The sequence below is a fragment of the Phaseolus vulgaris genome, chromosome 1, assembly GCF_051622355.1.
Source record: "Phaseolus vulgaris cultivar YP4 chromosome 1, ASM5162235v1, whole genome shotgun sequence".
In the NCBI taxonomy this organism is placed as follows: Eukaryota; Viridiplantae; Streptophyta; class Magnoliopsida; order Fabales; family Fabaceae; genus Phaseolus; species Phaseolus vulgaris.
Window position 1 is genome coordinate 50100360 of NC_143498.1, and position 14194 is coordinate 50114553.

At 37.6% G+C, this 14194-nt stretch overlaps 4 protein-coding genes, 1 long non-coding RNA gene and 1 other non-coding gene across 6 annotated transcripts; 4 read left to right on the forward strand and 2 right to left on the reverse strand.

Moving 5' to 3' along the window:
* Window positions 1-55: 55 nt before the first annotated feature.
* On the forward strand, window positions 56-2952 carry LOC137814719 (autophagy-related protein 18a). The gene is made up of 4 exons (XM_068617604.2): window positions 56-1009; window positions 1403-1616; window positions 2047-2173; window positions 2638-2952. The coding sequence occupies exons 1-4, from the start codon at window positions 176-178 to the stop codon at window positions 2732-2734; spliced, it is 1272 nt and encodes a 423-aa protein (XP_068473705.2). The 5' UTR covers window positions 56-175; the 3' UTR covers window positions 2735-2952.
* Window positions 2953-4064: 1112 nt separating this feature from the next.
* Window positions 4065-5592, reverse strand: LOC137814720 (pentatricopeptide repeat-containing protein At5g43790). Its single transcript, XM_068617605.1, has one exon. The coding sequence runs from the start codon at window positions 5590-5592 to the stop codon at window positions 4201-4203; it is 1392 nt and encodes a 463-aa protein (XP_068473706.1). The 3' UTR covers window positions 4065-4200.
* ATCOAE (dephospho-CoA kinase family) lies at window positions 5502-6950 on the forward strand. The gene is made up of 4 exons (XM_068617606.2): window positions 5502-5641; window positions 5920-6040; window positions 6116-6261; window positions 6348-6950. Exons 2-4 carry the CDS (start codon window positions 5933-5935, stop codon window positions 6802-6804), a joined length of 711 nt encoding a protein of 236 aa, XP_068473707.1. The 5' UTR covers window positions 5502-5641; window positions 5920-5932; the 3' UTR covers window positions 6805-6950.
* On the reverse strand, window positions 5757-5827 carry TRNAG-CCC (transfer RNA glycine (anticodon CCC)). Its single transcript has one exon. It is a non-coding gene; the product is annotated as a tRNA-Gly (tRNA).
* Window positions 6951-7155: 205 nt separating the features above from the next.
* LOC137814722 (uncharacterized) lies at window positions 7156-7953 on the forward strand. Its single transcript, XR_011081675.2, has 4 exons — window positions 7156-7315; window positions 7404-7593; window positions 7679-7730; window positions 7858-7953. It is a non-coding gene; the product is annotated as an uncharacterized LOC137814722 (long non-coding RNA).
* A 4312-nt stretch (window positions 7954-12265) lies between these two features.
* On the forward strand, window positions 12266-13849 carry LOC137814723 (uncharacterized). Its single transcript, XM_068617607.2, has 3 exons — window positions 12266-12348; window positions 12451-12526; window positions 12740-13849. Exons 1-3 carry the CDS (start codon window positions 12295-12297, stop codon window positions 13483-13485), a joined length of 876 nt encoding a protein of 291 aa, XP_068473708.1. The 5' UTR covers window positions 12266-12294; the 3' UTR covers window positions 13486-13849.
* Window positions 13850-14194: the final 345 nt, after the last annotated feature.

Below are 14194 nucleotides of genomic sequence, written 5' to 3' on the forward strand. Positions count from 1 at the left end.
AGGGTTCCGTAATTAACGTACCAGATTAAAACTAAATTATTATTAATTATATGTTATTAATTGTAATTTAAGTAAGTAATACTGAAAGCATAGCGGAAGAAGGAAGCTGAGAATATTTGAGTTTTTGAATGTTTTGATTTGAACAAAATCGATCACTCTCTTCTCTCATTCTTCAATGGCTACGCTTTCTGCATGCTCTTCTCCTCCATGGCCAGACCCTAATCCCACCACCTCCCCCAATTCAGACCCAAACCCTAATTTCCTCCCCGACCAGTCCCAAACACTCGACTTCGAATCCCTCATGCCTCCGCAACCGAAATCGCCACCGCAATACCGCTCCCCCGCCGCATCGCCGCCGGGATTATCCCCGGAGACGCCCCCGTCGGTACTCCACGTCGCCTTCAACCAGGACCAGGCTTGCTTCTCCGCCGCCACCGACAACGGTTTCCGCATCTATAATTGCAACCCCTTCAGCGAACAATTCCGCCGCGAGTTCGACGGCGGCGGAATCGGACACGTCGAGATGCTCTTCCGCTGCAACATCATCGCCCTTGTCGGGGGCGGACCCCATCCCAAGTACTCGCCCAACAAGGTCATGATCTGGGATGACCACGAGGGCTGCTGCATCGGTGACCTATCACCCCGAGCCGCCGTCCGCAGTGTTCGGCTGCGCCGCGATCGGATTATCGTTGCCATCGAGCAGAAGATTTTGGTCTACAACTTCCAGGACCTCAGTCTCTTGCACCAGATTGAGACCTATCCCAACCCTAAGGGTCTCTGCGCGGTTTCGCAATTGTCTGATTCGCTCGTTCTCGCGTGCCCTGGGTTGCAGAAGGGTCAGATTCGTGTTGAGCATTACGCACAGAAGAAGACAAAGTTCATATCTGCTCATGATTCCAGAATTGCTTGTTTCGCTCTTACGCTTGATGGGCAGTTCATTGCTACCGCCAGCACCAAGGGCACGCTGATTCGAATTTTCGACACTGTTCAGGGCACGCTTCTTCAGGAAGTATGTGGTGTTTTGTTGGTTTTCTCCTTTCTCAATTGTATTTGTTTTGATTACTCGTTCAGTCTTTAAACCTGTACAATCTTTATGATTAAACCTCTTCACTTCATCAACGAGCCATACTGTGGTCCCTACAACGAGTAATTTCTAAAACGGTGCTGGTATAGAATCAAGTGAGTGATTAAATCGGGATATTTTAATGTTGGTGTCTGGTTTGGAATTGGGTTACTGTGTGTAATTTATAATTTTTTGCATGGGTTGGTGAAGTTATAAGGTTAGGTAGTAAATGTCTATATTAGTTTATTTTCTCTGTTTTCATGCTTTAGTGGACTGTGTGATAATTTCAAACATTTTGGTTCTCTTGTTAGTTTTAAATATTTTGGGTGTCACTTTTAGGTGAGAAGGGGTGCAAATGTTGCTGAGATCTATAGTTTGGCATTCTCTTCTACTGCTCGGTGGCTAGCAGTCTCAAGTGACAAGGGCACTGTCCATGTTTTCAGCCTTAAGGTTAATTCTAGCATCCCCGAGCAAGAAAAGCCTCAAAATTCATCCAATTCAGATGCTGCCATTACCCCATCTAACTCATCACGCTCCTTCACTAAATTTAAAGGTGAATTCTTTTATGAGAGTATTTCTTTTCATTTTTTATCTTATATGTTGTAGTTGTGAAATTAGTTATTTTCCTTCTAAAATGATTTTTACTATTTAATGGGGGTGACGGTTGAATCGCTAACATTATTAATGGTTAGGTTTTTCAAACAAGATATTAATGGATGATAGAGCCTCATGATTGGTGTCAGATTTCATGATTGATTGTATGCTTGCTTTTCTAGTGCTGTGGTGAAATTGATTTCATTTTATGCAATACTTGAAAATTTAAGTAAAATTTACCGAAAATGTTTTAGAAATAAATTAATTCCAGTGAACATTTGTAATAATGGTAAAAGTAAAATAACTATATTTACATGCAATTGTGCCAGCTAGAGTGTGTTGATCCATTCCATTTCCCTTGTTGATTTTGTTTTACTTTGCTCTTGCAGGAGTGTTACCCAAGTATTTCAATTCTGAGTGGTCAGTTGCTCAGTTTCGCTTACAAGAGGGTTCTCATTACACAGTTGCCTTTGGCCACGAAAAGAATACAGTCATAATTCTTGGCATGGATGGAAGGTATGATTTTGGAAAATGACAATAGTGTTTTCTTCAAGGTGTTGTTGATAGCTATTCTGTTTATCTTAGTCGTAGCAGATTCTCTTCTGTAAGTTAATCATGTTATTCAGTAGAGTTCCGGACTCCGAAGTACTGAGTTGATGTTCTGGAGAATTCTGAGTTTGTCATTATCGTCTCATACTTATTGTCTGTAAGATAAGATGAAAGATAATGACCTCCAAATTTAATTTACTGAATAATTCAATTATGAAGATAGCGGAAAGCACGGTCTTCCTCGTATAATTTTGTTTGTGTTTCATTTATCAAAGGCTATTTTGACAAATCTCTTATCGTATAACTATGCACCTTTTGTCTGTATGCTTTGTATCTAAAATGCTTGTGTATTGGATCTTTCCGTATTCCAGCAGAAGATGGATGCATGTGGATGATGTTTTAATGAATTTCAGTTGATTTGGTTTATGCAGCTTCTATAGATGCCAATTTGATCCAGTAAATGGAGGGGAGATGACTCAGCTGGAGTATCATAACTTTTTAAAGCCAGAACCAGAAACTGCCTTGTGAGACGGCAATGGAAGAAATGATGCAGCGGTTGGCGTTTCAGCTTTGCTAAGTTAGGGTTATTCTGCAGCAGTATTCACCGCGTAGTGGTAAATAATAGATGTATACTGAATTACGCTGATCCATTACTAACTCAGTTTGACCTCGTTGCTTCCAATGCAATAATGTAATTATATAGTTTTCCAATTTTTAAATAATCAATATCGAGAGTTATGGTCAAATGTGCAATATCTTATTATGTGTTGTTGTGTACTAAAGCTGTGGCATTTTGTTAATCGGTACTAATTATTTTCCGGCAATGAAATATGAATTATTGAAACTTGGTTTTGTGAAGGAGTAAATATTCAATTTGGTTTCTTAAACATTAAAGTGCTCTCGATATTGTTTTTTTGTCATGAAAGGTGAGATTCTTAATATAAGTTCAATATTTACATTATTAGTTATATGACACTTTTTTCACTCTCTTAAGTGCTTAGAGGTTTTATGTAATTCTTTTGAATATTTTATCGTTTTAACAGTTTCATTTCATGTAGTCCTTTTATGTTAAAGGAAATCAATGTTAAAACAATTAAGGAAACAATATATACTAAGCACTGCAACAGTTCATGTACTAAATAAATGTTTGACGAAAAATGACAAATCATCAACAAAATTCGTAATAGAAAGCGCACAGTTGTCTCCTTTATGTTAGCAAAAGCTTGGGTTTTAGTTATGGATATGAAAATATTAAGCTTGATTTTTAGTTATGGATATGAAAATATTTTTTGGAAAAGAAAAAGCAGTTAATCAAGGTTTAATTATTTATTTGTTTTTTATTTATTTTTATACTTATAATTTTTTATGTATATTTTAATTATACACACTATTTTAATCACTTTCTGTTTTTAAATTTTTCATCCTCTAAAGTTACTACAAAGAGTAAAAGATTAAAATTATATGTGCAAAAATTAATTTATGATATTTTAAGATAAGAAATAAAACAAAGAGTATTGTAGTCGTAAGGATTAAATGAATAATTAAAAGTAAAATAAACATTTTTTGAGTGAAGTGGAAAATAAATGCATTGAGATATCATCTATTATCTTAGAGGACAACTAATTCAAAGCGATTTTCAGCTCAACAGCAGTAGGCCCTAAACAAGAATGCCGACCATATGTGCTTACTTTCCCTATGAACATGGTTGGTTGTTTCTACCACCGTTGAACATCACCGACCAGTAACGTAGTCATCATTACAGTACCAGCATCCTTAATTACTGACAAACAATAAATATATGATGAAGTAATGACAAGTGTTCCATCTTAAGTTGGATAAAAATGACAATAGACCAACATAGCAACTAAAAACCACGCTCTTAAAGCATGTGGCAACAAGTTTGATTTCCAGATTTGTTTGTACATAGTAGTATCTCAAGGGATTTCTCCTTGACACCTGACACACCTTATGTTCAACAACACAATAGTTAGTTACTACGCCAAAAATTCGTTTACATGCCTTTGGTGTTCCACCTCCACAGAACTACACCCCAAGTCCTTAGTCAGTTGCCTATCCTTCATCACCCCTCTCACATTCTCAACATCACCCCATCTTCCCATTGCAGCATACATATTGGACAGATGAACATAATAGGTAGAGTTCTCCTGCTCCAATTCAATGAGCTTTTCAGCCGCCAGCAGGCCCAACTCCAAGTCACCCTGAGCTTTAGAACCAAATAACAATGATCCCCACATAGCTTTGGTGGGTCCAAAAGGCATACGCCTCATCAACTCAACAGCCTCATGCAAACGACCAGAACGCGCCAACACGTCAACCATACAAGCATAGTGTTTAACATTAGCACAAAACCCATACCTCCCATCAACCAACAAACCAAAAACCTCTTTACCCTTGTCCACCAAACCCGAGTGACTGCACGCAGATAAAACCGCCAACACAGTCACTTCATCCGCTCTAACACCCTCCTCCTCCATTCTGTTAAACCACCAAATCGCCTCTTGTCCACTCTTAGCCAAAGCTAACCCTTTAACAACCGCATTCCAAGTAAACACATTTCTTTCCTTCATGCTCCAGAACACCCTTACCCCCTCTTCAAGTCTCCCACACTTCCCATACATGTCAACCAAAGCCGTCCCCAATATGACATCCAATTCCCAACCCTCCCTTTTTACAACCCCATGTATCCACGTCCCCATTTCAACATTACCAGAGTGAGCGCAAGCATGCAACGCGTTGATCATCGTCACCCTATTAGGCACACAACCCGCATACTGCATTTGTTCAAACACAACCAAGGCATCATCATAGTTCCCAACCTTGTTGTACCCGGCAATCAACACGCTCCAGGAAACAACGTCTCTCTGAAGCATTTCATCAAACAGGCTGCGACACAACCCCACGTAGCGGCTCGAGGCGTAGACGTCGAGAAGGGCGTTGCCAACGAAGAGGTCTTGGAGGTGGCCGAGTTTGAGAACGTGGGTGTGGACGCAGCGGGCTTGGGTGAGGTGGCGGGCGTCGGAGAGGGACTTGAAGAGAGGCGGGAAAGTGAAGTTGTTGGGGAGAACGTTGTTGCGGCGCATGTGGGAGTAGATTAAGAGAGGGGTGTGTGGGATTCGGGATTGGGAGAAGACTCTGATGAGGGTGTTGAAGATGTAAACGTGGGGAGAAGGAGGGAGGGTGGTGAAGAGACGAAGAGCGGAGTTGATAAGGCCGTGTGAATAGCACGCGCCGATGAAGTGCTCGGCGATTCTGGTGTTTGGATAGAGGTTACGGCGGATGAGTTGCGCTTTGATCTGTCCAACTTGCTTCTGACTGTCACAAAAATTCTGAAGCAGAAAAATCACGCTCCTCACTCTATCGTTCATCCGTTACATTCCTCACACTCTCACAACCCACTTCAGAGTTAACGTTAAGGTTCTATAAATTTTTATGCTTAACTCGTTATAATTAAGAGAAATTTCTAAATAAAGAAATTTTTTTATGATTAAATGGTTTAAATTAAGCAAAATTTCTAAATAAACAAAAAAACTGCGCATCCGGGGAATCGAACCCCGGTCAGTACCGTGGGAGGGTACTATGATACCACTACACCAGATGCGCTTGTTGGTGTTATTGTTGAAATAAATAATATTTATAATATATTAATATTTAAAATTAAAGTAACTTGCTTTGTGTTGATTTTCCGAGTGGAGATTGATCGAGGGAATGAGGATCGTTGGGCTCACTGGTGGAATAGCGTCTGGGAAGAGCACCGTTTCGAATCTGTTCAAGTCGCATGGTTTTCCCGTTGTGGATGCTGACGTTGTTGCTCGTGTAAGTTCCTTTTCTCTGTTTTTAATTTGGGGAAAACAAAACAATAAGTCTGTGAGTGATTATTGGAATTTGCAGGAGGTGTTAAGGAAAGGGAGTGGTGGATGGAAGAAAGTGGTTGCGGCTTTTGGGGACGAAATTGTTCTCGAAGATGGAGAAGTGAATAGACCCAGGCTTGGCCAAATTGTTTTCTCCGATCCGGATAAGCGTCAATTCCTGAACCGGTATCTCCAATTTTCCTCTTGTTTACTTCCATTAGAGTGTATTATTGAATTGCTGTTTTGAGTTTAGGGTTATTATTGTGTTTTAGATTGTTGGCTCCTTATATTGCGCGTGGGATATTGTGGGAGGTTTTGAAGCTATGGGTGAAGGGTTACAAGGTCATTGTTCTTGATGTGCCTTTGTTATTTGAAGCCAAGATGGACAAGTTCACGAAGCCCATTATTGTTGTGTGGGTTGATCCCGATACGCAGATTCAACGGCTATTGGCCAGAGACAAGTCCACTGAGGAGGATGCTCGGAATAGGGTCAATGCTCAAATGCCATTGGATCTGAAAAGGGGTAAGGCAGATATAGTTATAGATAACACTGGTTCGTTTGATGATTTGAGTCAGCATTTTCAGAAAGTTTTTCTTGAGGTCTCAAAGCCATTGACATGGGCTGAGTTTTGGCGCTCCAGACAGGGAGTGTTCACCATTCTTGCTTCTGTCACCTCAGGTGTTGTTCTGTTTATCAAGGCATTCAACAACCATACCAATACTTTATAGCTACTATATGTATCCCTTTAAAACCCTAAACCCATGGGTTCTTTTCTGTAATGCTGCTGTTCATAGTTGAATAATTTAAATTTGAATATTCAACTCAAATATTAAAGAACTCGGAGAATAATCACAGTGTTATATTTCTTGTGTCTCGTTTTGTTTCTTTTTATTGTTGTTGGTTGGAAATGAGTATTATTGTTTGGTCATGAAGGCTTCTGAATTTTAAATATGTATTATGTTCATAGGCGTTTGCCTCTGAACACTTCGGTTCTCTGCCCAGTGTTGAAAATAGAGATGGAAACTTGTCTATGTTCTGCCTATTTAAACAGGTTCTGCTTCCATTTGTTGACCTTGTAGGTTGAGAACTTTTCTGGCTTCATTATTTAGGCATCATCGACCTTGAGGAGAAATCATAACTGGTGAATTGCAAATTTTTTTAGAGGAACTATGGTGGTTAGATTTTATGCTCTGATTGGTTTTTGACAATAAATAAAACTGTCTGGGAAGTCTAAACAAGGTAAAGATGATGCCGTTTAGCCTCAAATTTTGAAAAATGCTTCTTTCACCTCAAACTATCTCCTTAAAACACCAAGTTCCTGATTAAGGTCACTGTTTAAACGGCTAAGATTGCTGCTGAGATGTTGAGAAAGTACTTTTTGTTCGAGGACTTTCTTGGTGACGAGGCTCTCATTAACCAAGTTGTGGTTCCTTAGAGCTACTACGTCTTGGGGAATTATGCTGTGTTCATCTTCAGCCACGGTCATTGCATCTTTGAGATCCAAACATTCCTAAGCAGTAAATATTTCTCCTAAAGCATTTTACTACTTTCTTACTGAAACACTTTATTTGATCACTTCAAATCTATCAATTCTGCATGCAGAGCCGCTACTTTTGGAATTTGATGCATTGTCTCTTTTTTCTCCATTGGCCACGTCAGTCCTCAGTTGCTTATTCTTCTCTAGAAGTTCAACCTTCTCTTTCTGCAAAATTGCATTCTTCTCGCTTATGTTCTCAATCTCTTGTTCCATGATCTTTTTCTCTGACTCCATTTTTTCACAGAAGGACTTTTCTCATATCAATGTTGCTGAAGGAGCTGCTGCTTTCCCTCTTGGCTTTTTACGCAAGAACTTTTCAAGTCCTCAATATTGTCCAAAATATTCAATATTGGTATTTCCTCTTGCTTGATTATCAATCCCACCGCTGGAGAGCCCCCACAAACTTGATGAATAGCCATTTTAAGCTTTCTAATTTCTTGTAACAAAATCTCTTCTTTCCATCAGTTGCATAAAGCTTCCAGTCTCCAGCTCAGAGATAACTTTGTTAGAAAATCAAGATCAGTACACTTCTTACTGTGACCACTTCATAACTCTGACAAGGATTACTGCTTTTTTTTTCATTGGTCGTTGGATTGAAGGTGAGATAGGAAATATTGATAATGGTAATCATATTTCACTTTTCCAAAAGCCTGTGAAAACCATGACCTAACATAAAGTGGAAGGTAACCTAGTGTCCATTATGATATCATGCTACATGCTGTATTGACAAGGATGTTTTTGTTCTTACATCGAATATTACGACTATATTCTTTACCAAAAGACTGCGTAGCATCTAATATTCTATTTCTAATGATTAATGGTTTGAAGTGGGTCTCCTAAGTGATAATCCATTACCTACTTTTACTAATTTTTGCTTGAGGCACTACTTTCTATTTTGCAATTTGCTTTCACTTTTTCTCTCTAACATGAGTTCTATGACAAACATGCATACACCAGATAGATTTTGGATTGCGACTTGGGATTCGTCTTTTAATTAGATCTGTTTATGAATTATAATGTAAATTATTGATTTTCTCTTTGCAATGGGAGATACCATTTTATACTTTCCATTCCTTACCTCTGAAGGAGTAGTGCTTTTGCACCTACGCCTTTTACTATCCAACCTTTTCACTGGTTGACTTTTCTTTCCATCAAAGGGGCAAGAATAACTAGGCACACCATAATTATAAGGCATCGTATGGTATCGGTTGCCCTGTTCTTCCCCTAATTTCCTGAGTAGAATCTGCCACGGAGACTGGCGATTTATGTCTAAAGTCTATACAAATTGAGTATATCAAAATTAATAAACAATGTAACATGTTACTGTTTAAATTATACTAACTTCTTAAGTATATTAATTTAGGCTACCATCTAATGAAAATGATATTAACTTCTTTGTCGATTTTATACACAATAGTTGATTGGTTCATTGGAGAGAAGTACATTTTCTCCTTAACGTTTTGTGCAGTCTGACAGGATCTGGAGGAAGACGACATATCTGTTGCGCTACGTGGTAAGATTTTGGCTTGAAAATCCGAAAGTTTTCTCTGCCAGTATTTTGACCATTTGAGCGATTCAAATTAACATTTTGCAACGTGTTATTTAAGAATATGACAGTTTCTAATCACCTTCGGACTAATTGGACAAGTTGTTTAATCTATCTGCTTAAATGTGTATTTAATAATCTGTTAGAAAATTTAAACAATGTTTGATCTTATGTAACCATGCTTAATTTTTTGTTGGCTTGCTTGAAGTTGTTCTGCAAGAATCTATTCAGTGGGAGTGGATTGGGGAAGTTGTTGGCTATGATTAAATGACTGAATGGGTAGCAATTCACCTGAGTAGCCGCCGATGATCAAGGCTCCATGTTCAAAAACAGTTCTTCCAGAAATTTGGAGTTTTGGTTTAGTGGTGTTGCCACAAATCACGATGGTAGGAGTCAGCACAATCACAGCCATCTGTTGCATAGCAAGTTCTTTTGCTCTTCCACAGCAATGCTTCTTTTTTGCGGGTCACACTTCCTGTTTTGATCAAAAGTGAACTAGAAAAAAAAAAGAGAATAAAATAGATGAAAAGAAAAAATAGAACAGAAAACATGTGTATTTAACTTAAACGCTAAAAGAATTGTATTGTCATGGTTAAGTTCCTATTAGTTAGTCTTGGCATGAGGTTGGGGCTCTGCTGGGTCGATTTCTATTAGTTAGTTGTAATCCTAGATTTAAGAGTGAGACTTATGATCTTATAATGCATATTTTAGACTCTTATTCTACGAAGTTCGGACACTGACGAATCCGTGTCGGACACACGTATCGGACACGACATTCGTATGATACTTATCAGTTAAAAATATTTGTTTGATTTCTGACAATTCTAACACGAGTCTAACACAATTTTGAAAATAAGAAATATATTAATTTTTTAAAAGCTCAAACTTATTATATAAATTTTTATTGTGATTATAAAAATAAGGAACAAATCCTTTCGAACCAGCCATAAAAAAACATATTTCTACTAAAAAAATTAAAACATACTTAATGCACATAAATCTTTATTGTCAATTTATATAATTCATAGTTATATAATATATATATCCGTGTCCCCGTGTCCTACATTTTAGAAATTATATGTATCTCTGTGTCCATGTCTGTGTCGTATCAGTGTCTGTATCAGTGTTTGTGCTACATAAAAGTCGATATGAAAATAATCTTATAAAAAATTAAATATGACACTATTTATATTAGAGTTGTAATATAATATGAAATGTGTAATCTCATAGAACTTCTTGAAATTTATAAAGTAAAAATTATTTATGTCTTAAAATAGATATTAAAGACAGTGATTTAAATTTTGGAAAATTGAAAATTAAAGAAAATATTTTATAGGGGTTAAAATAAAAATTCACATATTTTATAAAAACTATTAAGAGTAATATCTTACAAAGACGAAAAAGAAAGAAAAAATTTATTGGGACCAAAAATCAGAACACATTTAATTTGAAGGGATTAAAACATATTTAAACAGAACATTTTTTAAAAAGTAAAATAGAATTAAAAGTGGAAGTTTTCAGGAAAAAAATATTCTTTTTTGGATTTTTTGAGTAAACAATGAGACCTCGAGTCTTTTTATGTCATTTGGTTAAGGAAAAATTATATAACCATTAATCTTTAAAGATATCTTTTGAAAGACATAACTGTAACAGTGTTATCTGATTGATCATAGATTGTTTCAACCGACTTGAACTCTGAACGATTAAAATTTTGATATTTACTTTTATCTTATTTATCTGTATTTCCTTGCTCTCTGTTCATACTGAAATAACATGAAGTTAATGGAAGAAAACAGAAGTGGAAGAAAACCCTGGTACTGTGACTGGTATAAGTAATTATTATGCGTTGAATTTATGACACATATAAGGCTGAAATGAGAATGGGGTGGAAGAAATTATTGGATGGTGGTGGGTTAATATGATTTGGATTTAAAAGTTTTATTCAGATGCTCACAGTCATCAACACAACCAGCAAACCACTCACCACCCAAGTACCAATCTAAGTCTAAACTTTAAACCAACAATAATGAATGGCCATGCTATGAAGAAGACGTACACTTTCCTGATTGTCTTCTTCAATAGTCCATGCCTTTAATTATTCTCAAACGTAATCATTACAAAGTTTAAACCTCTAAGAGATTTTCTCTTATGTTAACTTTGGTTATGAAGTTGATACAAAAATTAAGATAACCCGAGTCAGTAATCTTGATTAAGGGTGTGGTTAGCTTAGCTGTATGAAGCTTCTAGCATGGAGACAATGCAATATGCATTGATGGGTGGTGGACCCGTTATCTTGTGGGTTGTAGTCCCAGGGAGTTCTGCTTTTGGGGTCAGAAAATGAGTGGTACTAAAAGTGATGAAGCCCTTTAAACCGTCTGATATGACAGTAAAAAAAAGATGATGCAAAGAACCACCTACACTACACTGCACCCTGCACCTCTTCTCTTCACAACTTCAAACGTATAAACCACCCAATCTCTTACTTACTTCCAACTTATCACAACCTTAATCCCATCATAAAATATTCCACACCTTGAAATTTTGCCTCCTTTGACGCCACTTTTGCCACATGAAAACATGATACCTCTACTGAACAATATCCTCCTTCTGCATCACTTGACTCAATCACGTGACTTGGCTGATGTGTCTTTACCATAATGGTTATCTCTGCCTGTGTTAAAGGTGACATGGCTTCCGCACCAAATGAAATGAATGCTCTGATTCCTCTTTTCTTTATTAAATAAGTGAGTGTTTCATAGTGTTATTTTTCCAACACTTGTATCATTAGGTAAAGTTTCATATTAGATTAGTTTCAATCAATGACATCACTGCAACATTTAGCACCAAAACTAATACGTATAGTTTCTGTATACCATATACATCATGGCTTAAGAAGATGTATAATGTAATGTTGAAATACTAGATTTCTTAGAAAAAGAGAAGTGTCAAAATAAGGTGATAAGAATGTTTGTGTGTCAAATACTTTTCTTTCTTTAAGGATCATTTATCTATTTAACTCCCCCTTGCTGCATGTTCCTTACTTCCTTTGGCCACCAACAAACACATAGAGACATCCACTTAGATAAACTTTCCTCATCCCTTGATTTCCACTCCACCGAGGTACCAACCTACCAAATGGCAGCCAAGCCAGCAGAAGAAGGTCCTCAAGGAGAAACTCTCAAGTACCAGGTGATAAACTTTTCCCTGCTCTCTCCATTCCATTTTCTCTTTTTGAGTTTGCATGTGTATATCCATCAGTTTTTCTTCTCATCAACTTCATTCACTTTACAGACGTGGGTTCTGAAAGTATTGATCCACTGCGATGGCTGCAAAAAGAGAGTCAAGAAAATTCTTCAGGGAGTTGATGGTATCAATCTCTTTATTTTATGCTTCTTTTGTACATGATAATATATAGTATCTATTTTATTATATAGATATATCTCAGCTTCAAACTTTGTAGGTCTTCATGATATTCTTTGTATAATGATTATCTTAACATGGAAGTAACTAATGATATGTTAGACCATGTTGGAAGGAAATAAATACTAATTATATATGTATATCATGGTATATGGTATAGGGGTTTACAAAACAGAGGTGGATTCTCTGCAGCACAAGGTCACGGTCACTGGTAACGTGGATGCTGAGACTCTCATAAAGAGGCTTTCGAGATCAGGGAGGATAGTGGAGCTTTGGCCAGAAAAACCAGCTGAGAAGAAAGGTAATAAAAAGTCTGGAAAACCAAATAAAGGTGGTGATGTTAACAAGGAGAAGGAAGACCAAAAGAATGGTGAACCAGGTGCTGATGGTGGTTCAAATGAGGGTTCTAAAGATGGCGCTGGTGAAGATTCAGACAAAGAAGAACACGGTGAGGAATGTGAGGAGGGAGGTGGTGGAGATGAAGGTGGCAAAAAGAAGAAAAAGAAAAAGAAGAAGAAGAACAAAGGGGAAAATGCTGGTTCTGCATCTGCTCCTCCTAAGAGTGGAGAAGGAGGGGGAGAAATTAGTAAAGTTGATGCATTAGTGCCTTCAAATTTGGACCCTTCAATGGCTCCCAAGGATCTTGTTAGCCCTCCAATTCAGCAAGCCTTCCCATATCCACATATGTATTATCCACCTCCTCCTCCAGCTTATGGATTAAGCTATAACACAACATATCCTATCCCTAGTGATTCATATTATGTTGGGTCCCCTTTCATGCCCATGCATGGTTACACTACTCCATACTCTAGACTGCCACCACCTCCCCCACCGTCTGATCCAATCAAGCACTATGGTGGTGATGAGGATGAGTACGAAGGTGGTGGATATTGCTCCATTATGTGACAGTGAAGTATTTGCTAAGTTGCTAACTAGTTTTATTACTTATTAGTGATAAAACTCAAGAGAAGTGGGGGTTTAAATTTTGTAATATGTTCAACCAAATTAGAATTAACTACGGGGACAAAAATAAAAAAAAAGGGTATGTGCAGTGCAGGTATGGAGGGTCTTCAATGCTTTGTCTTTGTTTAGCATGATCTCTCTCTTTCCTTTTTCTTTTCACTTGTTAAGAGTACAGCTTTTGGGGTTTGCTAAAGAAAGGCCAATAGCCTTGTAATGCTCTGCAATTTGTAGGTCCGAAAATCTTCATTTCCCTCTCTATCATATGTGTAAAGTATCTTTATAAGTACCAGCTTTTTTTCTTTTTCTCTTTTCATGTCTGATTGCTAGCTAGTTACATGCTGGTAAATGGTTTTGCTAATTCTCATGCATGCAGTTCAGCCACCCCCCAACTAGTCTTTGCAGTTATCGAAGAGTGAATCATACATGTACATAAATAATTACTTCCCATGGGAAATGCTTGATCCACTTTTGCCAAGCGATTCTCTTGTTGGTTAAAACTATTTACCTTTTCTGCTTTGTCATATTTTGGCCTTTTGGAGATACATATATATGGTAGCAGCATCGCCCTTGCAAGTGATCAAAAGCTTGTTTGTTGCTACAGGTTGTACTTTTGCTTCTTTCTGAATCTAAAGAACATGGTCAGCACCAGGAT